The 18389-nt window shown below is 42.1% G+C and overlaps 1 protein-coding gene across 2 annotated transcripts; it reads right to left on the bottom strand.

The window, feature by feature from the left end:
* Window positions 1-329: 329 nt before the first annotated feature.
* Window positions 330-18352, bottom strand: fam199x (family with sequence similarity 199, X-linked). Of its 2 annotated transcripts, none has more exons than XM_061835120.1 (8): window positions 18058-18352; window positions 15241-15420; window positions 9529-9748; window positions 8741-8899; window positions 8500-8661; window positions 7496-7679; window positions 2621-2724; window positions 330-2541 (listed from the first exon to the last, which is right to left on the bottom strand). In XM_061835120.1, exons 1-8 carry the CDS (start codon window positions 18144-18146, stop codon window positions 2368-2370), a joined length of 1272 nt encoding a protein of 423 aa, XP_061691104.1. In that variant the 5' UTR covers window positions 18147-18352; the 3' UTR covers window positions 330-2367. The 2 variants fall into 2 exon arrangements, with proteins under 2 accessions (XP_061691104.1, XP_061691105.1); XM_061835121.1 differs by having other exon boundaries at window positions 17960-18082.
* Between the last annotated feature and the right edge of the window lie 37 nt (window positions 18353-18389).

The following is an 18389-nucleotide window of genomic DNA, read 5'->3' as shown; positions in this document are numbered from 1 at the left end:
GGACACAACCCCACCACACTACCATAAAATAATTCAGTATTTTAAGTGGCTCAATATGATATAATAAGTGAATAATGTCACATATAGTGTTGTGATAACAAGGATTCCTCAGTTTATTCTTGTGTCCCATTTTGTCTATCAGTATCTTATGCTAATGCACCATTAAACTCAATTTACAATGAATGCTAGTATGACCTCGGACCTAGGTCATAAGTATAACTAGATAATAACTAGATAGTATGTCGGTAACTGAGCATGCCTTCTTGTCCCCGACGTAATCACGTGCTGTTGTTCATAACCTCAAAGTTTCAAATGACCGTGCAACTTGACATTTTCAATCATTTTAATAGTCAGAATCAGCAAAACATTATTTACACAATTTCATTGCACCACACTGTGACTTTTTTTCTTTTGAAAATTATCTGTTTTCTTCCCAAAATAGAATTTTACTACTTCGACACTACAGAATACATAGTACTGCTTTGAAAAGAAGACCAATTAAAAATTAATCCAGGAGAACCAAAGCTAGAGGATAGGATAGAGTATCAAGGATGTTAAGAGATGGAATGAAACAAAAGGTTATGACTTACAAAGCCATTAAATTCACATCAAGGAGTCATTAGCTTGACGTTAGAATTCAGAGACCACGGAAGCCGCGTACAATACAGTACATGAACACACAGACACTCGATTCATTCCTCTGTGCGTTGGCAGACTTACATTCGGAGTGCTATCAGGGGGTGGGGAAAAAAAATCCTTAAATCAAAACTACCAACTCTAAATGTGACTAAAAATACCACTAAAGTTTAATAGCATCATTACTTTTACACATAGCGGGAGGAAAAAAACATTTTCAATTAAACCATTATGGCTGAGGATAAGATGAAAACAAGCAGTAAATATGTTATTTAATAGTTATTTACAACACATACATTTATTTGGTTAATGGATGGATTGGAAAAGGAACAATGCTGAGGGTTACTGAATCATATAGAGGAGGCGGGAGCTTTCACATGCATGTGTTCAATGCTCCCTCGAAGCCTTAACAAGCAGAATGGAACTACAAATTAGAACGACAGCAAAGCTCAGCTCGATCCGCTTCACACTTTCTACCTGCCGTCTCAGAGAGCAGCGAGTGACCTCGGCGCAGCTAAAATTTGTTTCTACAATATCCAAGTTTCTAGCCTATTACAGCAGCCAAGTTGAAATATATGAAGGGTAGTCAAAAAATGAGTCCAATTTAATTTAACATACCAATAATTGTTTTGTATCGGGGGGAAGCTGCAATATAGGCTACAGCCCAAAAAAAAACTTGGGGTTCAGGATCAAAGGCCATGAACAAGAGCCTGCTTTGAGTGAGCTCTATGACAAGCAGAAGAACAGCAGCGGTTCATCCTGGGAATAGCGCGAGGTTGAGCCCCTGATCCGAGATCACTGTCCAGGCAGCACTGATGACATCACCAAAAAGTGTCATCATTCATGACAAAACCCCACAGCACCTGAAATTGTTTAATGGTGCTGGCCCAACCAAAACAAGAAATTCAATCAGTTTTCAGCTTCTGACTAACATCTAATGATGTCATTTCCAAACAAGGCGAGAGGAAGAGGAAAGATAACTAACAAGTTCAATTAAATTGGGCCTGCTACTTTTTGACTGTCCTTTGTACGTTACACAAAAATGTTGGGATACTGGGCTTTCAGGTGACATTTTCAGGATGAACTAAAAATGTACGGTGAATTCATAGGTGAACTTAACTGGACCTCTAACCATTTGAACCCACATGTTCAACTGTTCAACGTCTTTTTACACAACTTATTCTGCAACAAGGAGTTGAATGGCAACATTCACAAAAGCCTTTCTTTGACTCTTTCTATTGCAACCTGCTGATGAGACTGAAAATTAAGTGGGCATATTTGTTGATCAGCTGCTGGGCGTACGATGATGGCCTCAGAGCAGTGTCAAGTTTGCCATAAGTAGCTTGCAAAGGAGATAAAGACCAGAGGAATTGCAGAAACGGACATTGTTAAAATTATACATGGATCAAAAAGCTCTTCTGATTTTTCCTGTTTACCTTTTTTTTGGCGAGAACACGATACGCAAAAAGTGGTGGAAAATTGAACAGTCAGATTAGAATTGACTCAAATTAGGTTCACCTGGTTTTTAGTTTAAATCTTGATATTTCACCCAAAATCCCCACATTTTTGTGAGTAATTTAAACAAACCTTAACTGTATACGTGATCACGTTTAGCATTAGCTACTAGAAGCTCTTAGTAACAGCAAAGCCTAACGATCGTGTTAGCCAAGACTAAACTAAGCATGCCAAGCTCTACGGGCGTAAGAGGGAGCATTGATTCATTCACTGGTGTCACATGAGCACGTCCAGATCGTCGCCGCGGTCGTCCTCCTCGGTCACCCGCAGCGACAGCACCTCCTCATTAAGAAACAGGCCGCTCAGACGCTCCTTGCGGGCCTGCCGCTGCTCCTTCAGCTGACGCTTGCGCAGGGCTTTCTGCTGGAGCTTGCGCTGCTTGGAACGTTTCTACAAAGATATGACCGTCACCCCATGAGAGTCGCTTGGAAAAATGCGATTGGCCTGGTGAATTGAAAAGCAGTCTTACTTTAGAATCTCTGATGCGTTCTGCGGCACTGGAAAGATTGCCGTCACTGTAAGCTCTGCTAATGTTTGCAATGCTGCTGCCACTGCAGGCCGAAGCTGTTCCGCCTGGAGAACACCACCACAACAAAACGATGGACTTTTTAATTGCATGTACACAAATAATACCGTACCTTGACAATTTGTTCTCAATTTACTCATCTGTAAAATATATTTTCCCATTCGAATCCCATCCCCACCCACATAAAGGGAGTAATACAGTGTGTCCTTGCCCATTTGAGGCCCGACATATTTTGATCTCAAAGGTTTTTTTTTTTTTCATAATGTACCGTATTTTCACAACCATAAGGTACACTAAGAACTGTTGAATAGAAAGGGAGGCTTACAATGTGGCTTGCGTTATATGCACGCTAGGATCCAAAAACTTTACCACTTGCTGGCACTCACGAGGGAGTGAGGAACAATTGCAATTTCACATCTGTAAGCAGAAGAATTAGGGTGTAGGCAAGTCATTACTCAAAATGTTGGTGACACTCACGGTGTCATATCAAAACTAAAATTGTCACACCACAGCAAAAAGAATAGCATGAGTAAGCTAAGAAAATGGATGGATGGATGGAAAAAAATGATTAAATTAACAAAACGTGCACTTTAAATGCTATTTACATCCAGCAAGCATGCTTTGCTGACCGCCTTAAAGTGCCACTGTCATGAAATGGATGATTTTTAGGATGTTATTAATGAAAAAACGGCAGCCAATATGGGCCCATGCATTTTTTCACCACAAAACATGATTTTGACTTATACAGCTTTTTGTAACTTCCGCCATGAAAATCCTCTCGAGGGATTTGTTTTCAAGAAGCAGGAAGTGACGTAAAGGATAGACCCGCCCTCAAGTGGACTCGTTTATTTCCATTAGTTTTACCTCCGGGAAGGTAGCTCGCTGTTCCTTCGTGTTAGCCAAAATGCTGGCTCGTTGCATTGCTGGACATTGCTTGAACACTCGCAAGGATGGGTTTACCCTTCATAGGGTGGCAAGAGACCCGGTTCTCGTGAAAAATGGATTGCACGGGTGCAGAGGACGAGAGCTTCATGGGTTCCAAATGATAGGTAGGTGTGTATACGGCTACTAAAAAAAAAATAGTTTGGGGCGGACCACGTAATCGGTCTCTCATAACGTAACAAAAGGTCCGCGTACGAAATGTGTCGATGTTCGCGTCGGGCTGCGCCGCTTCGCCAGCGCAGGCTGCGCTTCGGGCTCGTGGACGGCGCCGGCTCTCAAAAACGCAGCACCAATACCTCACTCAGCCGCATGCGACGACAACACAGTAAAGCGCCCTGGCTCGACGGTATTGTTCATCGCGTACTGCGGCGTCTATGAACAACTTCCTAAAGCAGCACGGCTCGGCTCCATTATAAGCCACCAAAGTGCCGAAAATGAGCCGCACCGGCTGAGGCGCCGTGTCGGGCTTGTGGACAGCGGCGGCTCTGAAGAACGCAGCTGACAATGCCTCACTCAGCCGCATTCGGCAACAACGCAGTAAAGCGCCTGGGATCGACGGTGTTTTTCATCGCGTACTGGGGTGGCTATGAACAACTCCCTAAAGCAGCACGGCTCGGCTCCGTGACTAGCCACCTCGGCGCCCAAAATGAGCCAACACGGCCGGCTGCGATGAGCCGCGAAGTGGATCAGATGGGGAGGCGGTTTGGCCGTGATCGCATATGATCTGAATATGGCTCGAAATACTAGTGTAATATTGCCCCGGTAACTTCACTCGGTTGTGTGGTGTTCTCCTTTTTGAAAAGAGCTTCCGTGTCAGAAGGGGCATGTTCGTCTCCCATAGCAGGGTGCACCGCTTGTTTTCATTGGCAAATATCCGGTGACGTCACGGACAGAGGATGCAGCCAATATGGCGACCACTTGGATGTCGTAGAATCACACTTCTGCAACTTTGCACATGGATGACGCACTCTCCGCTCACATTTATTTTTTTGTATGGACATTGAAGTGAATAATGTTATATGTATTTTTCATTACAATATCTATTTTAGAATGTTTATAGGGATGACACTTGACCTTTAAAAGGTCTAATCCAGAGGAAATATATTTTATTTGTCTATGATGGAAATGTAGCTAAAATTTCATTAAAAAATATTTTTAAAATTCTCAACACAAAAGAAATGAAATAAATTAGCCCCAAAGTGCACATATTCTTTGTAATTCAAATGCCTCCCTTGTCTGTTTCAAATCAAGGCTCTGTTGAAGCTGCTTCCATGAGATGTCACGCAAAGACAACCGCCGTACAGAAATGGCTTCCTACACAGACAATCATACACGCGAGTGGGATCGAGAGAAGATAGACAGCAGTGATGAAAAAGTTTTTATGGAATGTGCAAATTCTACTGGCTTCTTGGGCGTGCATAAGAGATCACACAGGTTTCTGAAGCAATGAGTGTTTATTGAAGTCCGAATACATGGAACACAGTGAGCAGCTACACATACACTACCGCAGGTAAATAACTAAAACATAGATAAGGGACCCCACCCATAACACCTAGGAGAGGTGTATGCCCCTACTCGGCATAGTGACAAACAACCAATCATCTGTGGAAGAGATAGGAACCGAAGAGGAGGAATTTTCTTATTCTTCCCATCTTCGAAAAACATCCCATGCAGGTGTAATTCAACCATATATGTCCGAACCGGTGTGATGGTCTGAGTATTGAATGCAACACAAGGATGGGATTTGGCAAGACCTGACACAGCCACACCCATCTTCAATGCTCTGACTGAGGTAAAAGAGGTTGTTCCCCAAAATTTCACAATACATTGCCGCGGTCATCCTCTTCTTAATACAGTGGCGTTGTCCCATCCCATGTGCAGAAAAACACCCCCAAAGCATGATGCTACCACCCCCATGCTTCTCAGTAGGGATGGGGTTCTTGGGATGGAACTCATCATTCATCTTCCTCCAAACACGGTTAGTGGAATTATGACCAAAAAGTTCCATTTTGTTCTCATCTGTCCACAAAACCTTCTCCCATGACTCCTCTGTATCATCCAAATGGCCATTGGCAAACTTAAAGGGGAAATCCAGTTTGCATAAACAATGTATCCAAAAGGTCATGTAATATGTACTCTATTTTTACAATGTGATATTAAATCCTCTCTCATTTAATAGTGTTTTGAGAAGATTTTTATTGACAATTATGAATTTTTAGGGGCGCTGCCATTTTCACGAGTCACATAACTTACGTGGGCGGATGTGATGTGTTACGTGCCATTCCAAACGCTCGATTACATGGGACACCGTTTTGCCCAGCGCTAATTTCTCAGATTTATCCTCATCTGATGAAGAAATAGCAGTATTGGTTGATTGGGAAGACAGAGGAATACTTCCATTCAGATTTGAACCTGTGGCTGTAAATAATGTTGATATTTGGATGGTTCTACGGGCGGAATGACGTTCTTCTGACTACTTGGAGGCCTACGCGCGACTTAAGTGCGTAAACAAAGGCCCCCGGAGCTTTGGGCCAGCAGGCGTGGATGGTTCTTTGGACTGGAATGACGCGGAGTCTGACGAGCGAGGTCCAACAGCGGCCCGCCACCCGAGCTTTGGCGGCGGAGGCCATAAGCCGAGCTTCGGCGTCCGGGGAGGCTGTTAGCCAAGCCTCGGCGTCCGGGGAGGCCGTTGACCGAGCTTCGGCGGCCGGGGAGGCCGTTAGCTTGCTCCCCAAAGCTCGAAGTTTACGTTTGAGTCAGTGTTAAATACGTTTAACGTAGAGATAGATGTTATTTTCACGGCCAAGCCCGATTACTGGTCGTCAAATAGCCAACACTTAGTTTAAATACCATTACCCATATATGTTTATTACATACATTTGCAGATTTGCAACATGTGAAACTTATTTTTTTTTCTTTAGTCTTTGACAATAGACACATCTTTGTTTTAAAATACTTACATAAAGTGTACGGAGTTCTCAGTGTCAGCAATACCTCTTATAAAAGTTAAGCACAGATAAGGAGAGCCATAAGTTGTGCGCTGCCTCTGTGCGCACCACCATCGTGACAAAAGTGTGCAGTGCACTGTGGCAGACAGAGCAAGGCTTCAGAGGACAATTAAGGCAGCTCAGAAGATTGTTGGCTGCCCTTTTCCCCTCCTTGGCAGACATTTACTCCACTCAGTGCTTCAGCAGATCTTAGAACATTCTCAAGGACACTACGCAGCCCACTTCTCAACTGTTCGAGCTCCTGCCATCTGGAAGGTGCTACACATGCGCAAAACCAAGGACCAACAGACAGGAGAACAGTTTCTTTCCCCGAGAGCAATCAGCAGCATGAACTCTCATTTTTCCACACGTTATGTTATGAATCAATATGTAAAGGCATGGTGATTTAAAACATCTTGTGAAATATTTTTTATCCATTCCATTTTAAAATATTTTTATGTATTTATTTTTTACCTTGCACTTTTGCATGCACTGAAATGGAAAGCTCTATCTCGTTGTACGATATATATAGACAAGAAATGGCATTCTAGTCTAAAATAAAAAAAATAGAGTTCCCAGAAATTTACTCAGATTTAAATTAGTCTTTTCTAGGCCATCCCCCCCAAAAAGAAAATTTCCAATATGCACTAAAATGTTGAATATCATCACCGATTATTGGCCACGCTGCTAATTTATTTTATCCTTTTTTTATCCAGTAACTGTCCCATTGGGATACAAGATCTCTTCTTGCAGGGAGACCTGGGATCATCTTTTTATCCCTCCTTTAGCAGATGAACGTTTATTTTTCTTCCCAAAACTGCCTCCACTGGAGAATGTAAAAACTGACTGTTTGAGCTTAGAAGTCAGGTGCACCCGGTAGCAATGGTACCTGCGACAGAGTTGGAGGCCGTGGAGCTGGTCGTGGAGCTGGCGGAGCTAACCATGCTGGCGTTACTGCTGCTGACCCCGCTGACGCCGCCCGTGCTGGCGCTGCTGTGGCTGCTCCTCTTCCAAGCCTCTCTGGTGCTGCTGGTCCTCTGCCTTGGGCCATGCTCTCTGATGTAGCTGCGAACCTGTTGATGGCCAACACACACGTCAATGCTTCCGTATGATGAATGGTGAGAACCATTTGCTCAGTCATTACTTCTTAATCACTATGTGGGGATTTTTCTATTGCAGACAATATGGTTCACTCAACAATAAAAAAAAACAGTCTTCGAACTAGTTGGCTGTGCTCTTAATTATGTGTTGGTGTCGTATAATTGAAATGTACACGATCAACATAATATTGTTTTTGCTGAGCTTAATTTCCAGAAATAATAATAAAAACAAAGGACTTTGTTCATATGTGGTGTCATATGTTGTATGTTCAATAGAAAAATGTTGCCCTTTATATTTTGTTCGGCCAGTTAGAACAAAAATCGGTGGTAAAATATGAGACTGTACCAAATAATTGAGATGTCACTTGGTTAAAACCTGCATATAAATGGAAAAAAAGGGAGGGAAGCTGCTGTCAAACCAATTTGTTTTTTTTTTTTTTGGGGGGGGGGGTGGATTTACTGTACAGCATTTTTGACAGGTTGGTTCATTGCAGTTTTTTCAATGCATTAAATTATTACAGAAAATATGAAAGACTATTACAATTGTGATAATTTCTGTTTTCATCTCCTTTGTATAGGGTGCAACAGCACACCTTTGAGGTCTAAAATAAAAAAATGTAAACACTCCTTAAAAACAAGCTACCAAACATATTGGCATCTTGGTGAGCAGCCACTGTCGAACTATTGGTACCTTTCCATCAGCTAATAGAGTTCAGTGTGTAATACCATAGTGGTAGCTAAGATACAAGAATAAAAGGAAGCCCAGTTTGATGGTCAATGACTCGCTGCACACCTGCTTGAGTTTCTCGTCAGTAAGACAGTTGAGCTCGATGATGAACTCGCTGTCCGTGGGGGAGATTTGAGCACAGGGATCGATGATCTTAATGATGTCCAGTTGCTCTCGCAGGCCCATTTCCGTGCTGACCTTACGACTCAGGTACTCGATGTATTCCACCTGAAAGACAAAGCAAGTTTCAGTGCTCCCACTGCTCTTGTCCCCAAATATTAAAACTGCCCGGTTTCAATAGCATTACTTGTTCATCATTTGTCATGGCGCTCCATGGGAGCTCATCCAGGTTTCGATGAAGGTGAGGCTTCAGCTTCCTCTTGGGAACCAAACAAGGTGAATTCGGAACACTTGGAATGATGTCGGACAGAACATCACTGTTGCTAGTGATGTCACTTCCTGGCAACTGGAAGACAGATTTTTAATGCGAGGAGTTTAACAAAACAAGGCTTTTTTTGAGGGGGAGGCGGACCTTGGAACAGATTACGCCATTTACATGTAAAATGCACTTCTACTTACGAAAAATTCAGGTTACGAAACGACTTCCAGAATGCATTAATTTCATAAGCGGAGGTATTCAACAGATTTAAAAAAAAAAAAAAAAACTACTATTCACAGACATCTTACAGGCAGTGAAGAGAAATATTTTACAGCAACACACTTGCCGTGACTTTCTTCCCGACAGTTTTGCAAAGTTTAGGCAATGCTTCCTCAGCAAAATATTTCCCACTGGGAAACTCGTAACTGGGATCCAATGGTTTCCCCATCTCCCTGAATCCTTCTTTTTCAACTGTATAAATAGAAATGATGTCCTTGGCAGTTTCTTGATGTAACACAGCTCCATTTGGTGTTAGTCATCTTGTAACGAAAACCACTCAGCCTAAAAACTATGGTCTGTAGGTGGTGGTAATGAGTGGCCATCTTGAGTAGATCATTTATAATAGTCTGAAAACCTGAATTTACATCAATATATGTTTCTTTCTGGGACAAGACCAAACTGCTTTATATAATCTTATTCTTGTGCTACAAACCTACCTGCCACTCAAACTCACTATCAGACCAGTCCCAGTACGTGCTGATGGAGGAAGAAACATCACTGCAAACACTGCCCTCAGGAAACAGGTCCAGGGATGTCAGCTCCTGATCATCCAGGAGAGAGTAGCAGTCGTCCTGGTCACCCACAGACACGGAAGAGAAGAGCTCTTCACTGCATTCGGAGCTGGCCACGCTTGTGCCACAGGAAGTCAGGTTCCACCTGGAGAGCAACATGTCAAGGAATCAATTCAAGTTCAGAACTGCACTGACAAAAAAAAAAAAAAAAAAAAAAAAAGAGTACAGTGCAAAGCAAATGCAAATGTACACTTTTAAAGCATAAATAGGAAGGTGTTCTGCTCCAACAACCTGGATTTATAAGGACAAAAACCTGATCAGTGAACTACTGTATAAAAAGGAACACTTTGTCCAAAGTAATGGGAATGAGAGCACACATTAAAAGTTAGTAGATGAGGGTTCAGTGTTTCTTTTAATGCCAGAGTTATCTACAGATTTCACCAAGAATCATCTCTAAATTGCAAAAGTATTATCAAAATTCCTCTTTTGCTCAGACATTCCAACGAGCCTGGCTGGAAAACTGACAGCCAATCAGGGTTTGCCACGCCTGCAGTGCTTGCTGTTTTGACCCCTAATTGCTCGTGGATACGTTTCACCGAACAGAGAGTGTCCACTATCTGGCATTTTGTGGCCGATTTTTGTGAAAAATAATTACGAAACAAAACAAAAATAGCATGATGTACAAGGTTCAAGCCAGTACGCTTGAGCCAAAATACACACAGCCGGCACTTGACGTGTTGGAGAGGGGGTGTGGCACTACCGAAGAACAATAATCCCATTATATGGACCGCAGAGATTTGTTTGATGCTTTTCTGAGAAGTTGGATTAGATTTATAGAATATAAGGCAGGCGTGGCCAGACTTTTTAGCCCAAGTTGTGCTTTTCAGGCAGCCAGCCTCTCGTGATCGACCGGCAGGGGTGGCGGGTTGGGTGGTTTGGTTGCACGCACACATCGCTGTTAATAGTAACTGGGAAGTTTTGTGTGCTAAGAGCCAACACAGCGAGTATAACACCGAGTTGATGCTCTCTGTTAGTACTGCTCCCGACATTGAGCAAACAAAACAAAAATAACAATGTGGAATGTTCAAGCATTTGAGCCAGAATAAACACAAGCGGAACGTGACGTGTTGGGAGCGGCGTGGCGCTGACGACGAACAATAACAGTCCCGTAATATGGACTGCGGAGATGTGCTTGATGCATTTCTGAGGAGTTGGTTTAGATGTAGAGAATATACAGCAGGCGTGGCTTTATATGTGGACTTTTTTACCCCAAGTTGTACTTTTCAAGCAGCCAGATTCTCGCGATCAACCGGGGGCGGGTATGGCGGGAGGGGCAGGGGGGTTTGCACGCGCGCATCACTGTAAATAGTAACCAGGAAGTGTTGTGTGCTTACACATATATATCCATCCATCTATTTTCTGAGCCGCATGATAGTCGCAAGAGTGCTGGAGCCCATCCCAGCTGTCAACTGGCAGGAGGCAGGTTACACAGACGCAACACGGTGAAAATATGCAATCTCCACACACGGAGGTCCGGGATTGAACAGCTGCGCCACCGTGCCGCCTCATAAAGTATGTTGTTATACAGTACCGGCATGAGAGGCTATAACTAAGTGGCTAATAACCAGAAATGATTAGATGCATGCAAATTTTCCCAGCTGATGAACGAGCCTCAACTGTGACAGCCACAGCTTTATCCAGGCAGGTTTATCCGGCAGGAGGTAAAAGAAGAAGAAATTTGGGTGTGTTTTCTCAGTTTTGTTGCACAACACGTCGGCATCTTGGCTTACTTAGAACAAATGGTCTGTAATGCTAAGCACCGGCGACGTCAGGGGCGGGGTCAAGGATGTTTCTTTTGTGTTTGGCTGTGAAAGCCGGCACATATCCAAATTTTGCTTGGAAAAATGTTCTTTATTTTCCCTTTTTCCAATTAATGTCCAAAACATATGTAATAATAATATTCCTTCACATTGGAGGTTTTATTGTACATATGAATTTTCAACAAAGTCCTCCTTGAACACAGACACATCACTGAGACTTAAAATCTGTTGGGCAAAAGTAGATTATCTTTTACTGTTGTCTAACTCAGATGGCGATGATTGCTTGTGGCTGACTTTTCTGTTGCTCGGATTGAAGGATTAACATACTTTTTGGGCAGTGAAATAGTCTACTCAAATAGGGACACTTCATCCTTAAAACCGGTAATGGAAGTTTGCTTCCCAGACTGTCCTTATACAAGTGGAAATCTTGCCATCTTCTCAGCAGAAATGTTTTTACTTTACCCAAAAGTATGGTGGGATTCATGAAAGGGGGGTGCGGCCCCTTTTGGGCACGAAAACTTTTTATAAAACGTGGAAAACGTGCAGACTGCTCGATAAGATATGCGTACATATGTCTATAAGTTTTATCTGTGCTGTAGTAAAAGAAATGCTTCTCTAAGAAATGTTAACATCAGAGTGAAAATACCAATGAAATATCGCCAAAATGCTGCCGGAAATCGGAATGTTGTCGTTATTATAAACACCAAATTTAATGCAAACAGACAGCAATGCCGTGAACAGGTAGCAATGCTGTTTTCCACTATCACAGCTGTGACTAATTTCACGATGAGCGTTGCTGATAGATGCTGGCAGCCGGTCTTGATCAGTCTTGCCCCGCGTCGAACAAAAGTCTCTGTCTGTTTCTTTTGGCTTGACCCGTTAGGGGTCGCCACAGCGTGACATCTTAGATGAACACTCATATTTGTTTGGCACAGTTTTTACACCGGATGCCCTTCATGACGGAACCCCTCTTGGGGAGTAGAGGCCCCAGTGAGATAGGAACTCAAGATCCCTGGTTTACCAAACCCATGCTCTAACCACTGAGCTATGGGGGCTCTTCTTCTGATCTGGACCCCAAATGTCTACAGCATATGACAAAAACAAAGGAAATTGACCTTGCTGTTCTAATATTTTTGAAGGGACTGTACATAGCCTACATAGCCTCTTGCAGGCCAAGGAATATATGAATTTTAGATGGCCCATATGTTGGACTAGATGCGAAATGTGCACAATGATCTCGCTGTTCCCTTTTACTATTGATAAGCGACCCGTTTGGAAATTTCGGAAATAAGTTGTTAATTTTATGACATATTCTTGACAGGTTTTTTGATTCCCATATTTTGGGAGTGGTATGGTTTGTAAAATATCAGAAAATAGAGAAAGACTTTGATCATTACTTTTGAAATAAAAGCTGATGTTTACAGATTTCGAGGCACAATACAACAATTACAATCCAGCTACTTTCATGGAGGACTACAGAAATCTGAACATATTCATGGATGAAAAATCTGAAATCCTGAGGATTTGGACAATTTTAAGTAAAAAGTATTTTAAAAAAATAAAATTAATTGTTACACCTCTAAATAACATGGTGCATGCTGACATCTGTAAACCAACAAAACAATTCCTCTCTGTCGTAAAGTGCTAAATTTGTTGTCATTAACTGGAAAACAGAAGAGACAATTCCCTGTCAACCAATCAATGGAGTGTTCAACTAACCATATCACTAACCTACACTTAAAGATCAAGTGTCGTCAAACGGATGATTTTTGGCATATTATTAATGAAAAACCCACAGCCAATATGGTTCCATGTGTTTTTTCCCAACAAAACATGATTTTGACGTATACAGCTTTTTGTAACTCCCGCCATGAAAATCCTGTCAGGGATTTGTTTTCGAGAAGAAGCAGGAAGTGACGTAAAGGACAGCGGCGCCCCCTCATGGACTCGTTTGTTTCCATTAGTTTTACCTCCAGGAAGGTAGCTCGTTGTTCCTTCGTGTTAGCTAAAATGCTGGAGAACCCAGTCGAGAATGCGTTACTCAGTCGCGTGCGCGCATAAAGCGCCTCGGCTCGACTGTGAACAGCCCCCTAAAGCAGCGCCGCTCGGCTCTGTCATAAGCCACACCGGCCGGCTGCGATGAGCCGCGATGGCTTATCTCCGCCGCGGGAAAGGATCGGACAGGATGCGGTTTGGCCGTGATTGGATATCATCTGAATATGCCTTGAAACAATAGTGTAATATTGCCCTGAGGGCTCGAAACAATAGTGTAATATTGCCCCAGTAACTTCACTCGGTTGTGTGGTGGTGTCCTTTTCGAAAGGAGCTTCGGTGTCAGAAGCGGCATCGGAAAAATGCGAACTTGGCCATACAAAATAAGTCACTAGGTCTGACCTCAAAGTGTTCCACTCAAAAAATAATTACAGGTATACACTAATTACTTCCTAGTTGTGCATGTCAATTACCTTTAGCACTAGATTTCAGTCAACAATGCTGAATGCATAGCAATGCTACGTTGAAAACATCCCAACATACTGCATCTGTTTGTTTTTTCAGATGCACGACAGCAATTTATACTCCAGAGTATGTATATGTGAACTTATTAACACATTATTATATCCAGCCATCCATCTATTTTCAGAGCCTTTTATCCATTATTTAGACACTGACAACCGCAAGAGGGTGTTCTAGGCGTGTGTATCTGTACCTGCTACTTCTGTACCTCTGAAAAGTCATCATTTCAACATTAGGGGTAACTTATAAACACAACTGAGAAGGACTAAATAAAAATGGCATTGAAAAGATAATCATATTCTACAGATTACAAGGTCCAAGTCGTGAAATATGCAACTACATTAAGCGTCCGGATGGCTTCTTTAGAGCACGAAAAGCTCTACTTGTAATGTATCAATAGTATACGACTGCACATCACGCCACAGTTCAAAAATTAAATCTTTTCAACTCCATACTTGCCATCATCCCTGGAGGCTTAACCAAAATACTCCAGCTATTTGATATCTCCGTGAATCAGAGCTTAAGGCAGTCTTGCGTAACCTGTGCGAGCAGTGGATGACGGATGGAGAGCACAGCGTCACGGCAACCAGTCAATGCGCTAGGCAACTAAGTAATTGGATGGATCGACAAATATGGGCTTCAGTGACAACCAAAACCATGCTGTCTTGATTCAGAAGGCTGGAATACGCTAGCTGTAACTGCAACTGACAATGAGTCTGATGAAAGAGACATAGAAGAGGAAGCTGCGCGTTGTCTACCTCTGGAGTTGACGGAGTTGTTTACAAGTGACATCGAAGATGAAGATTTTACCGGATTTATTGATTTGGAGTGACACTAATGGTTTGGTAAGATTGTTAGCATGTTCTTTTTGCTATAGTTATCTGAATAACTGTTATGTTACGTCAACATACCAGGGATGTTCTCAGTTCGTTGTTTATGTGTCATGCAACATTAACAATAACGTACGTACACCTATTCGGCCTGTTCTCTATTCTATTTTCATGTAAAATTGCGTTTCAAGAAGTCTGTTCTTAGGGTTGAGTTTCATAAAACACATTTTCCATCAAAAATGCGACTTATACTTACTTAAGTGCAACACATGTTTTTTCCTTCTTTATTAATCATTTTTTTGGCTGGTGCGATGTAAGCTCCAGAGCTACTTATAGTCCGGAAAATACGGTACTTGTTACAGAGAGAATAAATACACATTATTGTATGTCTCCTGATAAATCTTAAAACAGGTTCCTACCTGGCCCAAGTCTCCAAAAAGGTTAATAGACGTCAGAGAAATCATTGTACTCGCCTGTTGCTGTGGAAGCGACGTAGGGGGTCCGTCCTATGACAGGATGAAAGCTGACAGCTGAAATCACTGACGTCCAGGGTCCCCACGTCGCTGAGGTTGGCTCTCTGGGAGAGGAGGGGGAAAGGCTCCTCTGGGGTCAGAAACTTCTCATACAGAGAATCCGACATGGTGTTCATGTACCTGAGAAGAAATTTTTCAAGTCATTTCATCCCACCAAAGTTGACAAGAACAAGTTCATCAAGTTTTCTTCCAATCTGCATTCTACTTGATTTTTTTCTTTGAATTCATTTACCATAATTTCTCATGTATAATGAGCAAATTGTCCAAAAATATTTTCTAAAAGTCAATAGAGTCCATTATATTTAGGTATAGATTAAAAATAAAAAGAAAATCACATTGTATACTTATATACAGGTAGATAGGGTGGTTTAAAAATGTATACAATCATATTTTAATATGATATTCAATGTCTTATGTGGGCGGCACGGTGGCTCAACTGGTAAAGCGTTGGCCTCACAGTTCTGACTCACGGACCCGCCTGTGTGGAGTTTGCATGTTCTCCCTGTACATGTGTAGGTTTCCTCCGGGCACTCCGATTTCCTCCCACATTCCAAAACCATGCAACATTAATTGGATGCTCTAAATTGCCCCTAGGTGTGATTGTGACAGCGGCTGTTTGTCTCTGGTGCCCTGCGATTGGCTGGCAACCAGTTCAGGGTGTACCCCGCCTCCTGCCCGTTGATAGCTGGGATCAGCTCCAGCACTCTCCGCGACTCTCGTGAGGATAAGCGGTGAAGAAAATGGATGGATTGATGGATGGGTGGATGTCTTATGTTACACATGTATATGTATTGGGGTAATGTGCGCCGCCAACCTGAGATTTCTGACCTGCACGCGTGAATTTGCCATTTTACGATCATTAGCGTAGCAGATTTGTTGATACGGCACCAAACATCAGAATCAATTGCACGTGAGTTTGTTTTAACTTAAACTAAGACAAAAAAAAATGTCAAATCCAAGTGCCAGTTATGCAGCTGCTTTTAAAATAAAAGTCATCACAGCTGCGATATTGAAGGAAATTGCGACGTAGCGCGGCAGTTTGGTGGCTGAATCGAATGTGAGATTGTGGACGAAGATGAAGGAGAAAATAATGCATCAAAAAGCACATGGAAGAGTTTTGTGATGTGGGAAAGTTGCGCAGTTCCCTGAGATGGAGGAAGAGCTGCTACAGATTGCAGCCGAACGAAGGGCAAGAGGCTGCGTTATTAGCACCATGTAGTGTCACCTCAAAGCACTGTCAATAATGAGGAATAAAGGGAACCAAGACTTTTAGGAATCAAAAAACGTTTCCTCACAAACACCATGGACGGCACAGAGGATGACACGGTGTGGGAGCAAAATGGGATCACTGTTCATGATGCAATGCAGGAGGCACTAGAACAGGACCAAGTCATCAATGATGAGTTCCACAGCGATGTAGCAAAGGCAGCTACAACAGATCTTTTTCAGATTGGAGATGAGTCAGATGTTTCTTTTGAAGATTTGGCCAAGGATGTGTAATGTAGTGGATAAACTGCTCTATGTACAAATGTTTTATGCAAAAAAATGTTTCTGCAGATAGTTTAAGTGAAACAATGTTAAACTGTTTATTTAAGACTGTAATATGTGTTATCAACAGTATTAATAAAATGTTATACCATAATTGAGCATTTATTTTAGTTGGTTGAGGGATTCTATTCTGATAATTACAGGGACCAGGACAAGCGTGCCCTGTGGCCTGTCCAGAGATATATATGACCGCTACATCAGCAGATACACAAATATTATTATTAGTGATTGTTGTACAGAATTTTTTTCTGAAAAACAATAAACGTGCAATCCTAGCAAAACAGAAATACAGATAATTCCCAATATTTTGGCCATATGAATAGCAGCAAATTGATGGTGCGCATTGCACATTGGTAGAAGGGCTTTCCTGATTTTTAGGTCATCTTTGGGGGGTGCGCATTACACTTAAGGATGCATTAAACACGTGAAATAACGGTATTTATTTCTCAGAAATTAATCCGCAGAGATTAAAAACCTCTTTTTCAAGGGATTCCTGGCCAAAAGGCAGCATCAAATACAAAATACAGTGACATATTTACAAAGAAACGACACAGAAGATTAAAAAGACGTTATTAAAAAAAAAATAAGGAACCGAGTGTGGAATTGGTCTCAAAATGTCTTAAAAGTGTTCAAACAAATTAAATAAATGAGCCTCATGTCGTTCTGTAGTAACTAGGCTTTGCATAACCACACGCGTATTCCTATATCGCCATATCACAATTAACATCACAATGACCTATTCGGTTGTACAAGACTAACCCGAAGAGTTTCCCAGGTTACCTCTTACATTAGTTTTACGTTCTCTTTCCATTCCTATCACCCCGTAAAATAAAGGGCAAATCTACGGACATGTACTAAATACAGGAGAAAGATCTAACAATATTTTCGATGGTGTAACGTGTTTTGGAAAGTTAGTGTTTTGATTAACAACTCATAACGTGCTGCGTTTCCTATAATTGTCAGCTTGAAGCTATTGCTAAAGACCAACGGGGCGTTGACAAAAGCCATCGAATGACATCAGAGTGATTTTACTGAGACATGAATAGCTTCAAAACCCAATGAACACATCTAAAATCGGATGAGAGGAAATAATAATGCTGAAAACACGAACCTATTGACGTTCAAAGATTTCCAGATACCTCCATTTGCAAAACCTTACCACCAACTAGCTCAAGCATAGGTATAAGAATCGTTAGATAAAGACGTCACCTTTGAGTTGTGTGCTTACGGCTGGTAGGGGCAAAGTCGTTTGCGCATTTGTGTGTGCGTGTGTTATATGCTGACACATTGGGCTGCATCAGGATGCGCTGAACGCCATTCAATTACGATAAAGGAACTCGGGTAACTGATCGCAAGCCAATCCTCTATATTGATAACCCACGCTTTGGTATTGACAAAAAGTAAACCTCCTTAAAATCATTCGAGAAATGAGCAAGTTACGCCTTTGCATGAATCGGAACATCGACCCTGCCAAAATGACCCAATGTTGGTTACGCGGACATCCATAACGCGCTGACGAATCTTTTTCACTTTCGAATCTG

The sequence above is a fragment of the Syngnathoides biaculeatus genome, chromosome 11, assembly GCF_019802595.1.
Source record: "Syngnathoides biaculeatus isolate LvHL_M chromosome 11, ASM1980259v1, whole genome shotgun sequence".
NCBI lineage: Eukaryota > Metazoa > Chordata > Actinopteri > Syngnathiformes > Syngnathidae > Syngnathoides > Syngnathoides biaculeatus.
Note: the sequence above shows the minus strand (reverse complement) of the source record. Positions and strands in the feature narration are given on the sequence as shown.